At 37.0% G+C, this 15163-nt stretch overlaps 5 protein-coding genes across 5 annotated transcripts; 3 read left to right on the top strand and 2 right to left on the bottom strand.

Moving 5' to 3' along the window:
• Window positions 1-2482: 2482 nt before the first annotated feature.
• Window positions 2483-2794, top strand: MELLADRAFT_89148 (uncharacterized protein; the record flags this gene model as incomplete). Its single annotated transcript, XM_007404647.1, has 1 exon — window positions 2483-2794. The coding sequence occupies one exon, from the start codon at window positions 2483-2485 to the stop codon at window positions 2792-2794; it is 312 nt and encodes a 103-aa protein (XP_007404709.1).
• A 711-nt stretch (window positions 2795-3505) lies between these two features.
• Window positions 3506-5363, top strand: MELLADRAFT_76514 (uncharacterized protein; the record flags this gene model as incomplete). Its single annotated transcript, XM_007404648.1, has 2 exons — window positions 3506-3859; window positions 3924-5363. The coding sequence occupies 2 exons, from the start codon at window positions 3542-3544 to the stop codon at window positions 5157-5159; spliced, it is 1554 nt and encodes a 517-aa protein (XP_007404710.1).
• Window positions 5364-9577: 4214 nt separating this feature from the next.
• On the bottom strand, window positions 9578-11509 carry MELLADRAFT_32982 (uncharacterized protein; the record flags this gene model as incomplete). The annotated part of the gene is made up of 8 exons (XM_007404303.1): window positions 9578-9720; window positions 9806-10095; window positions 10179-10242; window positions 10306-10713; window positions 10827-10846; window positions 10919-11134; window positions 11212-11221; window positions 11299-11509. 8 exons carry the CDS (start codon window positions 11507-11509, stop codon window positions 9578-9580), a joined length of 1362 nt encoding a protein of 453 aa, XP_007404365.1.
• Window positions 11510-11811: 302 nt separating this feature from the next.
• Window positions 11812-13324, top strand: MELLADRAFT_101852 (uncharacterized protein; the record flags this gene model as incomplete). The annotated part of the gene is made up of 6 exons (XM_007404649.1): window positions 11812-11852; window positions 11933-12009; window positions 12091-12582; window positions 12669-12892; window positions 12999-13067; window positions 13172-13324. The coding sequence occupies 6 exons, from the start codon at window positions 11812-11814 to the stop codon at window positions 13322-13324; spliced, it is 1056 nt and encodes a 351-aa protein (XP_007404711.1).
• Window positions 13325-13585: 261 nt separating this feature from the next.
• MELLADRAFT_101851 (uncharacterized protein) lies at window positions 13586-14595 on the bottom strand (the record flags this gene model as incomplete). Its single annotated transcript, XM_007404302.1, has 3 exons — window positions 13586-13638; window positions 13849-14264; window positions 14378-14595. The coding sequence occupies 3 exons, from the start codon at window positions 14593-14595 to the stop codon at window positions 13586-13588; spliced, it is 687 nt and encodes a 228-aa protein (XP_007404364.1).
• Window positions 14596-15163: the final 568 nt, after the last annotated feature.

Below are 15163 nucleotides of genomic sequence, written 5' to 3'. Positions count from 1 at the left end.
TCAGCCTCAAGCAAAAAAATCATCCAAAAGGACAAGTGATCAAACTTTGTTGATTTTGCAGGACCTGCACCCTGCTTTCCTTGTTTAGGATTGCATTGACAGGTTGCACAGATATACCGGCTGCATCATGAGTGCTACTGAGCTGATAAATATCAACTTTTAGAGATGTGCAGGTGCTTGATTGACACTTGAATTTAGTCTGAGCTCTTAAAGTTGATTGGCTTGAACTTGATGAAGTCTCTCATGCTATGTCTTTGGTCACCCTTTTGACTTTGAAGACAAAACCTTTGATATCATAATTGCTCCAAGTTCTCAATCTTAACTTTCTCAAATTCACCAAACCATTGATCAAAATGACAAACCCAGAACAGGCAACAGAGCAACTTCTGGGAAACAACATAGCATTGAACACTCATAAAAATGCATTTTCTTGCCTATCACATGAGGTCCTTATTCATATTGCAGAATACCTTCTGATCAATGATCCCAGTCTCAACTGGAACAACTTACCTCAATGGAAATACTACACAATTCAGAAAATTAACCAAGGATTGCCCTTAGCTCAGGAAAGAGGACTACAGTGTGGAGTTATCAACACAAACCCAAAGCTCTGATCATGACTAGTCTTAAATAATTTATAGTCCTCAATTGAAGGATGTACTCAATCTGTCAACCCCTCATATGGAGGGTCACTCAGATTTGGTACATTGAAACTGCCAAGACATATCCCCAATATGTGCTGTTAATTGTAGGATATCCTTTGCTACTCTGGTGCTCTAGTACCTCAATTTTCCTTCTGAAAAAAGAAGTCCAATGTCCACATGTGATCAGGAGATTCTGCCAAAACACAGATCTTATGTCAAAGTGGTAGATGTGGGGTTAAGATTGGACTGGCTTCAAATGTCTCCCACCAAAGACCAACTTTGAATTAAGCCTGCACTTATGTCATCTGATGTCAACCAAATCAGGTTTATCAAAGAAAATAAGGATTGCTGGGAAGTTGACAGGGTCCATTGTAATAAATTTACTGAACACCCCGGTCCTTTTCAAAACTTCATATATGTATATATATGCTGATATGCTGTATATTGGTTTGGTGTAGTATATCACAATATATGTATATCAACTTGTACCAAACATGCTCTAAAACATCTCCAAACCTTGTTCAACTTGAAATAAATCCAGCTGCTCTCTATGTAATTCTGTGCAGTAAAGTTTTGGTCAGGATAAAAATTCACATCAAACAATGTGGCACATTTCCCAGCAATCAGTAATGTTCATTGTTCCCATATTGCTGATATGGTTCATTCTAGTTCAACTACAACACCAAAAAATGTGGTACATTTCCCAGAAATAAGTAATATTCACTGTCTTGGTTATGCACAAATAGACTTAAAAGTTCTACAATGATTGTGTACTGTGATCTTATGATCCTACCAGTTGTGATATTTTGATATGATGTTGTGTTTTCCATTTAGATAGGCTGTCTTGACTTTCATTTAATATGTTGCTACACATTCATCTCTATTCTCAAATGTGTGCTCTTAACTCTTAGAAGTGCACTCATTTTCCTTATAAGCAACCTATGAGTTCACAAGGCTTGATACTCATCCATTCAAGCCTTTTCATATTCACTCATAAGCACCTCCTTGACTAACAACGTAATTGCTTCATTGTGAATGACTCATAAGTAAGCTTTCTAGTTTTATCAATGTTCCATTTTCTATCCCTCAAATCAAGTGGGTGTGCTCTGATCAACAGTCTGGGCCTGTCTGAGGTGTTGCACCCTAGGCAGCCACCTATTTTGATCTTTGGGGCTCACAGGATGTGATTGCACTCCCTGTTGCACCCGCGACACACACCAGGGAGGGCCCCGCCGGAGAGCACATACAGAACCCGTAAAGCACACTTTGGGTGGAAAAAAAGAAACAAACATTACCTGCCTGTAAGGTTATACAGTACTTGATTGCAGGCAGGCAAAGAAGGGCTATCTGACACCGCGGGAATTAATAAGTATGAAGCCCGATTGAGCGAAGTTGCGGTGTCCGAGTCCGCAACTTCCTTCAATCACGGGTCTCGTTTGCAATACGTTCACATTACGTTTGCAGGTTCCCCTCGAGCTGCCCTCACGTTTAGATATGTAGACCCTCATAGATCCTCAAGTAGAAGAAAAAATTCATCTTTCATTTTTGTCCTCTCTTTTTGTGGATACTTTCAATCCTCTTTTAACGTAAGTCAAACAAACTCCTGCTTCACTGCATCAAAATCCAAAACAAATCTCTGATACTCTTTTGAAATCCTTTTTTCTGTCTTAGGTTTTCATAAAAACACATGATGATTTCACTCTTTAGAATTCTTTCTTTTGTTTTGACAAATCAACTCATTTACATTTCTTTTCAATCATAAAATTTCTATGTAAATTACTCTTGTAGCTTTGTTTTCCTTTGTTTTTTTCTTTCTTTGTTTGATTCACTTTCATGCTATGAATCATGTATCTTTCTCAATTAATTCAAATACCTATCCCCTCTTGTTTCTCTTAATCAGAAAATCTACATGTAGGATTATGATTGTCCTTTCTCTTCCTAATTCTTATATTTGCATTTTTTTGTTCGATTTCGATTCTGTTTGTAATCGTTCTTTGAAATCGATCTCGAATTTGATCAATTTATTTGTGTTTAGACTTTGTTTCGATGATCATGTATGGAAAAATACCTCAATCAGAATGATAAACAGATCTATCTCAAAGGATCGATACAACAAGTTGTTGATGTCACTCAAGAACCATTGGAGTTAACCTTATGTGGATTTGAGAACAAGCTAAGAATGAGCGTGTTGATAAGTTACTGGTGTGGTTAAGGTCCCTTTTGAGGCCTCTGATCATCATGTGAAAGGAACTGAGGGAGACGGAATTGTGACAAAACAGGATACAACATGATACATGAAATTTGACTAGACGTGCGCATACAGGGCAGCCCGAGGGGAACCTGCAAACGTAATGTGAACGTATTGCAAACGAAACCCGTGATTGAAGGAAGTTGCGGACTTGGACACCGCAACTTCGCTCAATCGAGTTTCATACTTATCAATTCCCGCGGTGTGATGATACAAAACACTAGTGGGTTGGAGCACTGGTTGAGGATAAAAATCCAAATACATACCAAACTCTTTTCACTATCCCAAGGGCATTCCTGCATACCTATCACCGGGGCCAAGGCTATACATCGAGCTTTACCCAGAACCATGGACCCTGGCATAATAAAAATATATGTAGTAGGACGGTGCGGCTTTGGTTCATCTGTTGACGTTTTCAAAAGTCGCAAAATGATTATGGCTGCGTAGAAATGTCACAAAGCCCGAAGACAACAGACTGAGGGTGCAAAACAGGACGGTCCGTTTGCGCTCTCAGTGGTCCTAATCGGGGCATTGCCATTGATGATCCGATTAGCATCCGAGTAGTTAAATATGAGCCCCAACTTGATGAAAATGTGAATTAAACAACTTCATCATCAACACTATCAGTATCAACACCATCAATTCAGAAATGGGAACTAAAAGAAAACTCAAAACTCGACAAAATAAAACAGCTTCAAAACAAGATGAACTTACAAAAGACTATCTAAACGACTTACCAGATGAAATCTTATTAGAAATCATAAAATATCTCAAACTTGATAATTCGAATGAATTAGCAAACAAAACTACAAAGAAACATGAGAACTTAATTACTCTTACTTCTGGAAAACGTACCACTCTATGGACTTACCAACATAAACCACAAAGTCCAATCTTGACTAGTTTTCAGTCTTTTTCGATTGTTAATCATAGGTTATATTCTATTTGTCGACCTTTACTTTGGAAGGTGAGTCCACTTTCAACTTGGCTATTGATATCTCCCAATTACTAATCATTTCTTTTTCTTTCAGGCTATAAATTTTCCTACTTTGATGCCGATTCCAATGTCATATTGGAATGACGAACTCTTACCCAAACATGGGCCTCATGTTCAATCAATCACTATACGATTAACTGAGCAATGGTTTGAGATACCACCTAAACCAATTTCAATTAAACATTCAAGTGGAAAAGGGAATTTAAATCATTACTCTTTAAGGGAACGTAAAATCAAATTCATTGAACAAGATAAAGATTTCTGGGATGTACCAATCATCAATTCAGACAATTTAGCGGTTTCAGCTTATCTACTACCTCACGATTTAGACCATGTTGATTTTAAACGTCAAAAGTCACATGGTCTTTCACCTCAAAATGTGATCAAAGTGATTTCTCAATGTTCACAACTCTCGACTCTTAGAATCCGTTCTCCTGATGCAGGTTTTGCTTCTCCTGATCCGATTGAAATGTGGATTTTACGTAATAATTTAACTTCTTTATTATCTGATTTAAAACAACTTCGTCATCTTCAAATCAGTGGTCCTTGGTTATCTTCAATCTTGGCTGGTTGTATTATTGAACCGATCAAAGTCCTACCACTTTTAGAATCACTCGAATGCTCTAAAGTTTCAGTTGAACGTCCAGTCGAGGTCGATAGCCTTGCTACTTGTCTTAAAAATTCAGTAAATCTCAAAAGATTAGCTTTACACGATGTTGATGTCATAGATGGTTCCTGGGGTTGTCATGAAGGTCCACCTCAATTGATTAATTTATCACTTCGTGATTGTGCTAATCTTTGGTTATCAAACACGCCTTGGTTGATTAGTACTTGGGCACCAGGTTTAACTCATTTGGAACTTAAATTTGATGAACCTTGGAATGCGCATTTTAGACCATTACAAGAAGATTTAAGTGAATTCGAACCAAGACACCATCAATTCGATTTACCATCTTTAACACATTTGACAATTTGGCGACATTCATCTTGTGATTATTTTCATTGTTTTAAAGATTCTAAAACCATCGAAGTGTTAAAAGTTTATCATCTTCTACCTGAAGATCATATAACGTTTATCGATTTTATTCTTGGTGATCCATTTCCTAAACTCAAGCTTTTATCTTTACTTGTACCTGAAACTCGTTTTCCACTTGATCCAGAATCAAGTGAAAGAGTTTTACCATTAGAAGCGTTTTGTAAATCCAAAGGGATCTCTTTTCATCTTTCTTCATATACTTTGAGTCCTCAAATTGAGATTTCTCTTTTCTGATCAAGAAACTCACATCACTTGATCAGCTTGTTGTTGTTATTGTGAAGTCTGTAATACTCAAGTCGTTACTGTTTAACAAATTGTCTTTCAGTTCATGAATTCTTTAAGTTTTGTTTTTCTTTAGTTGTCATTCAAATTTTCGTCATTCCTCCTCGAACAATGTTAACTTATGCAATTATGATGATAATCACATTGTTTGTACTCATTGCACCAAGACGGATAGGGTCCCAAGTTATCTTGCAGGTCTCGGTTTGTTTGCCCGCATACACTCACGGTCGCGAGTTTTGATGAAACGTGATCATCACTGATGACGTCATGGTCTTTCTCTTGACTTTCTCTTGACCACTTCTGTCACGCCGAACAGCCCGAATCAAACTCTCGAGTGGACTTGCTTTTGAAGAAGGAAAATTCATCGTCCATTGAAACTTCTCAGTTCTTTCTCTACTGAATCACTTGAGCCTGAGGACATCAGGAACCAGCTACTCACCAAAGTATATCGATATGCCATCCGTTGGTCGCGCAGCTCAGCTTGGACTTTGGCACGAGATTGTCTCCAAACGTCACAGTGAGACTCGGCCAGTAAACCGTCATCTCGAGTCGACTTCATTCGGAAGCGCTTCGAAGAACTTGAAATGCAAGGCTTTACCCGGTCTAAGGAATGGATGCTTGGGATCTTTCTTCAACTTGGCCTACCCGAAAGTCCAAATGGCCCTTTCTCGTCGGTCAATAAGACTCTTGAATCACGAGCTCTTCAGGGATTCGAAAGTTAATTCAATCAAGTCGAAGAGATTATTCAAACCGAGGAATTGAGACATAAATCTCGTCCCCTGCGCCTCATGGACCTACCTATCGATGTTTTTGACAAGATACTTGAAAAACTGGATTGCATGGCTGCACTTGAGGCTAGAATGAATCAATCTAAAAAGCGCAAACGTAGGGTGAAAGCCTTCCCTCCAGGTGAAGATGGACCATACCTCACGTACTTGAACCATGACTCGCCAATCTTGAATAGCATTCAAACCTTTTCACTTATATACTTCTTGTGCAATATAGCAACTATGCCGACCATGGCTATGGAGTGTAAGTCATTTTTGAAACAACTTGTTCATGAAGGAATGCTTGCTAATCACATCAATCATTTCTACCAAATTTCAGAAATTAGAGTTTCCTACTTCTCTTCCAGGATCAATAAATATATGGACCAAAGATATACTCCTCAGACAAGGCTCCTGTGTCCAATCTCTAACACCAACGCTACCTGAAAACTGCAGTAAGTATTGTGATGCCTTTGCGGATTATCCGCCGCTCTACATTAATCTTACCACTGATTTCAAAAATGCTTCTCAAATAGAGTTTATCTCTCCAAAGACTAAAAAAGCTTTGATCAATCAGTGCCCTAAGTTCAAGCCACTGACCTCAATCAGCCAATGTGGAGTCATGATCTAGGCCAGATGACTACCAGGAGTTTGATCAAGAGCAAATTTACTTCTTTCCCTTTTCCTCTGAAATGGTTCTTGTGAATATTGACATGTGCTTCAGTTTGCCAGTGTACCACTACTTGCCCAAATTGGCTTCCTTGTCCATGGGAAGAAATCAAGCTCACCACCTGTTTCCTGTTCCAAATCTTGTCACTGCACTCAACAATAGGACTCCAGAAAGCACTGAGAGAGCCTACCAACACAGAATCACACTGGCCCCAAGCCACTACTTCTACTATTTCCATTGCAGGGAGGAGGTATGATATTAATTCTTGGGCTGCCTGGGATCCACCTTGACCAGAGCCCTTCATAACTTTACTTGTGCATCATGAGTAATCACCAATAACTCTGTCTGTGAGTGCACAACCTGAGCTGCAATGTTTTTCTTTGGCTTTGGGGTAAAAACACATTTCACACTTCTCCAAAGCAACCAGGCATGGAAAGGCTCCCATGTATGTGCCATCTGATAGCCCTTGGCTAGGTACATCTTTTTTGCCTGGCACATTTCCGGTACCACAACCCATGGCTTAACAATATACTGGTATTTAAAAATCATCTTTTATTGGTAGGTTCTTATAGCACTTTTGGGTGTCCAGTTACAATGATGCCTGTAAAATCAAGTTTCACTTGAAGGCTGGATGATGCAATGCCCAGATTTGATGCTGGGGCATGATACTTAGACAGCTGAAATGTGCTTATTGAGGTGGATACAGTAATATGAAGGACAAGCTCAAATTTGTCTATCCAAAAGAAAATATGGAGCCTGTAACACATTTTTAGACCACGTGCCTAGCTGGATACATAGGGCATACCAGGGACTGACAAGGAATACAAACATGAAAGTATGTTATGGAAGTAGGAGTACAGGATTTGCTAGACCACACATATGTTTATTGTCTTAACCTGGCTTCAAATAATTGCCACTCTTTGAGAGAAATACATGGGATTATTTGGAGCTAGGTGAGCATTTCTATCTCTTTGATTGTCTCTACCTTTCATATCTTGTTTTCAGATCTCTAGGAGGATTACTGACTCTTTGAGAGCAATACATGGGATTCTTTGGAGCTAGTTTGTAATCTATATACCAAAGTTATAAGTTTACTCCGAGTCCTACTCCAGTGCTCTCCTCAAGTCCCGCTCTCCGGAAAGAATCTAGAGTTCTAGTGAAGGCTAACAAAAACCTTACAAGACTCAGAATGATGCTAGTTACACCATGAAAGCTCAATTGTGGCCACATAAATCTCAAAACCAGTGTGGTGGTACTATTTTCAGGGACCTAAAAAGGCCAAAGTCACTGAATATTTGGTGCTAACAAGTGTTTTTTTGCTAGAAAAAAACCTCAAAAGGTTTGGACCCCCAAGATTTTTGCAGGCAGGATTATAACACATTCTTGGTTTTAGCCACTGTATTTTTCTTTCCATGCAGAAGGTGCATCAGACTGACACCCGGTGCAATTACGGGATACAAATTAGAATCCAGGCACATCCCTGGCCTTGTGCCAGGATTTGGAATGTAAATTTGGATTCTCTGGGCAAAACCCTGGGCATGGAATCCAAATTCACAGCCAAAAGAATTCTGGGCACAACACCAGGCACATGCCTTAATTTTACTTTGTATCCCCTAAATATGCCATCACATTTTATGCTTGCAACATCCTGACACATTTTTGTAGTCATATCTGTTACCTGTATAGGGAAGGTAAGAGGTTGCCCCTCTCCATAGCCACACCAAGAGCAGTAGTACATGTCAGTGCAGACGGCCTCAAATTCTCCTAGTCCATAAGCTGATCCATGAGTGAAATTGCACATGGTGTGAGTTCTCAAATATGCCACATGACATCACCTTCAGCATTGGTGGTAAACTGGGGGCTTGCCAAAGCCTTGTTAGGGGTTTGACTTGCCTAAAACACATCCCATTTCCTTCCAGCCAGTAAGGCAGAGTTGGGCTCCATGCTTCCCCCTTTTCTGGTGAGTTTATATGTAATCACAAGCTGAAAAAGATACATGCTTCTTCTTTGGTTGTTAGTTGCCAAATTCACCAAGCTTCAGTTGTCTCTGCAGACTCTAGTCAATTTTGTTTTGTCTGGTAAATGTCTAATCTCTACATTTCTTTTGCACAAGGAAACTTTAAATTTCATGTAAATATCCATTTTTTTTAAAAACCTGCCGTAACAGAGTCCTTCTTGGCAAAGAAGTCTGCAAGAGGGTGACTTTTGGGCTATCCAAAAAAAATTGGGTGTGAGCAAGAGACTTGTGACTGGGGAGTTTTTCAGCCCACCATAACCTCTTACCCCATAAATACACAGTCTTTGGACTAAAGAAAGGTCCTGTGCACCCACTCAACCTAAATATACTGGTTCTTTTGCATCTCCCTATTGGTTTCAGGAAAGCACTACAGAAAGACTTGAAAAATGGGTTTATGTGTAACATTCCAGCTAGCCTGGTGTGAGCTTTTAATAGCTTGGACAGCTTTCTTGGAGATTTTGGTTTTGTTGCAAACTTCAGCCTTTGGTTTCTCTGCTATTATTGAATCAAATACACAGTTAGAGCATCAATGTATGCAGGTTGAGCAGGTGCACAGGACCCTTCTTTGGTCTGAAGACTGTTTATTTGAAGGGTAATAAGTTATGGCAGGTTGAAAAACGCCTCAGCCAAATGTTTCTTGCTCACACACCAAATTTTGTGGAGAACCCACAAGACCCTCTCTTGCAGGCTCACTTGCCAAGAAGGACTTTGTTGGGTTAGAAAAAAACACATCAATTCATCATATATTTTACTGTACAAAACCTCAAAGATATTTTCTACATAATCAACATTTCTTTTGTTCCATTCAAAACAATCAAGTAAAAGAAAATCATGAATCAATTTGAAAAAATTTAACCCTTGTTTCTCTTTCTCTCGCTTAAATATAAATATTCATAAAACTTACTTGATTGTAAAATTAAATTACTCCATCTTTTTTAAATTGATGAATATTTTCAAGATTATAACCCAATTTCATCAAGATCTCTTGATTATGTTGACCTAATTCAGGTGGGGCAAATTGAATTTGACCAGGTGTTTCAGATAATTTGATAGGTATACCTATAATATATCAAACCAACCAAAAAAGACATAAATTTCTATATTTTTTTGTAAAAGAGAAAACAAAAAGAAGAAAAACCCTTACCAATTAATTTGATTTTACCAGTTTTTGACATTTCACAATCGATTTCTACAATCATTTCTCTTTCAAAACTTTGTGATTCATCAAATCCTTCTTGAATTGAATTGATCTTAGAATGAGGTAAACCTGAAGTTTTGAATTTCTTTAACCATTCCGATGTAGATTGGCTTTTAAGTTTTTGATTTATGATTTCAATTAATTTTAAACGATTAGTAACTCTTGATGAATTGGTTGAGTATAATGGATTGGTTTTCAGTGAAGGTAGGTCTAGTACATCACATAGTCTTTGAAACCTTTTCGGATTACATCCAATCAAAATAACATTAGAATGGCGAATTTGATATTTGGCAAATGAGTTGAAGAGAGAATGACTCACTGTCTATCATTAGTAGTACCTACAATCATATAAGCATCACTAGTTTCAAAAGCTTGATAAGGAACTATTTTCAAAAGACTACGGTCAGTTTCGTAGATGAGAAAAGAAATAAAGAAAAAGATTTAACCTATCGAAGGATGCTGAGTACCCCATCTTTGACCATTTTCATTGGAATTTAAATAACTAGATCCAATATTAGCCAAAACACTCAAACTAGATTCAAACAATGAACTTTCAACTTTTTGACCACCAATCCGATTTTGATTAACATCGCGTTGATAAAGTGATACTAAAATACCATAAGAAGTATAAATTCCTGTAATCAAATCACTTAAAGCTACACCAATCTTCATAGGTGATCGATCAGGTTCACCTGTGATTGACATTAAACCTGATTGAGCTGCTGCTATTACATCATAACCTGGTAAACTTGATAAAGGTCCTGTACTACCGAATCCTGAAATATTCGAATAAATTAAATTCGGATTGATCGTTTTTAAAACTTCATAACCTATACCTAATTCTTCCATTTTACCTGGAAAACCCCAATTATCATTTTTTTTGTTTTTTTTTGAAGAAAAAAAGGTTCGATTGAGTTTGAAGATGGAAGATTGGTTTTTGAAATTCATTTGACAAAAGTTAATTTACCTACCATAAAATTTTCAATCCTTAAACCAAATCATAAAACCAAAAAAATCAGTGAAAAAAAGTTCAATTCCAAAAAACCCAAACCAACTTACAAAACATCTGAATCTTTAACTAATCTTTTAAAAATCTCAATCCCTTTTTGATCCTTTAAATTCAAAGTCAATGATTTTTTATTTCGATTACAAGAAATAAAATAATTAGATAAACTAGAAGTGGATTTGAAATTGGATTCGTTTGATTCTTTTAAAGTTTTCAACCAACGTGTATCATCACCTTTTCTTGGTTCTTCGATTTTAATCACTTCTGCTCTTTAGACAGTGACAGTTCTTTGATTAGATTATCTCGGTACGTTTTGGGGGTTTTGATTAGGGGCTTCATGACTTACCCCATATCACCTATGAGATAGAATCACAGTTAGCCAATGTGTGAATGGATCAATGATGAGTGAGCTTGTTTCGAAAAAATATCTAACCTAACATCTGAGCGGCAAATGGACCAGCTAATATCCTAGAGCAATCCAACACTTTGATATTCTTCAATGGAGAGGTTGTTGATTTCAATCTTGATGGTTTAGAATTCAGATTTCGCATTTGATTCAAGGGTTTCGAAGGCTTTAAATGTAAATGTGATGAAGGTCGAGATTGGTTGAAGGCTGAGACTGAAACCCTTTTGATCCTGAACATTTTTGGAGAGCTTTCTGATGATAATGATGATAATGATGATGCTTGTTGTTGTTGTTGTTGTTGTTGTTGTTGTTGTTGTTGAGAGTGAAATGGAACATTACGTCATAGGTTGAATTAAGTACTGATCGGGTTAAGTCTTAAGTTCAGTCAAATTGTTCAGTACATAGCTTGGATTTAGTTAAGTACATAAGTGTAGAAAGGTCCAACTCTGATCATTCCATTCATTCAACATTCAACCTCAACCCATTAATCCAACATTCACTTCAAAGAAATATTCAAAACATAACCCATCAACCAACGAAATGAAAAATTCAGAAACCATCTCAGATCTCGAAATCAGTTTGTAAGAAAATATCTATAAATCGTTTTTCTCGAAAAATAACTGATCAAAGACTCATTTTGAAACTTTTGAAACACACACAGTCATCCTTTACCAATCCTCAATATCTCAGATCATCAAATCAGAAATCAATTACAAAACCCATCAAACCCAAATCAAAGTAAATCAAATCATTTCAGGAATCCCCCCAAAAAACCCAATAAACCCATTCTTATCATGATTTTTTTTCTTCTTTGGTTAGTTTATGGAGCCTTAATAGGTACACAAATCGGTAGAAAATTAGAAATCGTCAATAGTTTTGAAATTTTAATTCAAGATGAAGTAGTAGATCAAAGTTTTATGACTACACGTCAAGAACAATTCAAACAAGTCTTTCCAACATTAGATTTATTAGGATGGTATACGATTGGCCAAAAACCTACTATCAATCATTTAAATATTCAAATTCAATTAACTAGTTTCTTTGAATTAAATTCACCTTTATTAGTACTTTATTCTAATTCTTCTACTCCTACTACTAATAATCATAAAGAAATTGAAGATTCTAATAAAGACATTCCGATTGAAATCTTTGAATTTCTGAATTTAGATTCTAATCATCAACAACCTTCTTCGTCAGAAGAACAATCGAATTATTTAAAGTGTAATTATACGGTTGAAACTAGTGAAGCTGAAAGAATCGCTGTGGATTATATTGCTAAACCTAATTTAGGTAATAGTAAAGAAAATGCTCGTAAGTTTACAATCCAAAACCTCGAGTTCAACTACCCCGATTGATCTAATTATTCGACTGTTCTTTGGCGGATTGAATGAAATTAGTGATAGCTAATTTAACTACTCAACGTAATGCGATCAAAATGTTACATTTAAGATTGGAAAGTATTTTAGATTATTTAAATTTGATTATTGAAACTACTAATCAAACTTCGAATCCAAACGATCAAGATTTAAATCATCATGAAATCTTAAGACAAATCTCTTCACTTCTTTCTTCTTTACCAAAAGCTAATGATCATCATGAATTCGTTCAAGAATATTCAAAAGTAAGTTTCATGATTTAAACCTTACTCTTTTGATGGCTGCCTTTTTGTGGATGATGAATGTTAACTTGGCTTGTCTTTGTTTGGGGTTGGGGGTTTGGTTTGGAAGGAAAATAATGATGCTTTATTAACTCACTATCTTACTACTCAAACAAAATCTATCAATCAATCAAATCAAGTTAGTTTTCTTTTATTTCTTTCAATTGGTTTTCATATACTTACTTTGAATCAAACTGATCATCTTCATCATCAATCCTTCTTGTTCTTCATCATTTCCAACAGTTGATAGATAAATTCCTTTATTTACTTTCACGTGATCGTGATAGTAGTAGAGATGGTGGTGGTAGAGATAATGAAAGAGATATAATGAAAATGAATTCAGAATTCAATCAAACTAAATTCAAAAGTTCAAATCTTTCTTCATTTTTGAAATAAATTGAAAAAACCAAAAACCGCAATCAAATAATAACGCGTTTTTTTGTACCATGAGATTGTAATTAAAACCTTTATCTTTAGACATCTTTCGAAATAAAATGTTTTTAATATACCCAATTCATTTCTTTGTCATCACAATTTGTTAATTTATAAGTACGATCAAAACACGATCACCAAACATAAAGATTCTGATACAACTTCATTTTGATAGTATACAAAATGAGATAAGCCTACAGACAGAAGAGCAACTGTACCAGACCACTAGGCCGAAATACAATGTGAAGATAAGATTGTCAAGTATAACTCAATCATAACTTTCAGAGACCAGTAAAAGTGTAGGGATTATGTTTTACAAGTCTTGAAAAGCTTTGAGAAGCCATTCACAGATACTACATCATAACTTTCATAGTCACCCCCAAGGAATCTCAGATCTAATAGGGAACAATCTTTTAATCCTCTTCACAGAAAGTCTCGTCGAGGTGCTTCAGAAGAGAAATAAATCAACTTTATACCATTAGACTTACAAAATTCTTCCAATGGAAACAGTGCAGAAGCCGCAATTGGATCAAGTGAAAAGTTTCCGTGTTCCACAGGTAAGATTATCCATCTAAGCTTAGGAAATTCATTGTTGATAATAAAGTCTGATAAACCATTTATTACTTGAAATGATTCATCTGGTATGAGATCGAAGAAACCTGAAAGTTCATCATCCCATTCACGTCTGATAAAGTCGTAAAACGTGAGTTGATAAAGCTCCTTGCAATTTGAAAAGTAGTGGATATAGTGACATTTTGAATGAGGCCATATTTTTAAATGAGTTAAAGCCGGAAGTGTCAATTGTTCACATTTGGGGTCGTAGTCTGAAAGGTCCTCTCGTGGAAAACGGTCAGGTTCTTCAAGAACTCGAATGTGCAGATGAGTGAGGTGAGGCGCCCAAAAACTGAGAAAACAAGGCACCTTTTTTAACGGAAGCAGAGAGAAATCACAGATCGTAAGATTCTTTAGCAAAGGGGGATGTTCATCACAACCCCAAGAGTTTCTCCATATATCAACTCCATCCATAACAAGTGTTTTGAGGTTTTTAAGATTGTAGAGGCAGGTCGAATCTTTGATCGAAAGTCTTGTAAGCTCGAGTGATTCCAGGAGCGAGAGATGTTTGAGGGCTTCAGATAAGTGTACTCCATATATTTGTGACCTTGGATAGATAATCTTGAGATGTTGAAGATATCCCAGTTGACAAAACAATGAGGCGTAATTGTAATCCCAGTCATGTAATATGGCTGGGTAGTGACAATCTCCCCTCATGTGCCCAAGATTGAGATGGAGTGTCGTAAGTTTTTTACAATGAGAGACCAGTTTGACAAGGCTTTCGAGAGAGACCTCAAACGTTGAGGGCTGGCCTTCGTCTTGCGTATAGCCTCGAACGGCAAGATTGTCAGAATGGAACTCCTCAACATTCCAAAAGTCCGTATCCTCTTCGATGAACTTGATTTGGTTTACATGAGAAGATTGTGGCGAATAGTGACATCAGATCTTGTCTCTGTTAGATTGTTCGATAGACGGAGGGTCAGGGATTCGAAACCATTCATCTCTCAACTTCACATCTAATACTTGGACAAGAGATCCATGTTTTGATAAGATTTCATCCCTCCAGAAGGACATTGGACCTGATAACGGAGAAGGAAACTCAAGATACTGAACCATTGGATTCGCAGCAGAGAAAGGCAGAGGTAGAAAATGATAGATTGCGAACTCATCAGCAGCAATTCATCTCAGAAGCGCATACGCTGCCTTGCGCAACTTTGGCGAGATGAGCAATATCTCACTCACCTTCCATAT

The sequence above is a fragment of the Melampsora larici-populina genome (assembly GCF_000204055.1).
Source record: "Melampsora larici-populina 98AG31 unplaced genomic scaffold MELLAscaffold_2, whole genome shotgun sequence".
Lineage (NCBI taxonomy): Eukaryota > Fungi > Basidiomycota > Pucciniomycetes > Pucciniales > Melampsoraceae > Melampsora > Melampsora laricis-populina.
The sequence above is the reverse complement of the archived record's forward strand: the minus strand, read 5'-3'. Positions and strand labels throughout refer to the sequence as shown.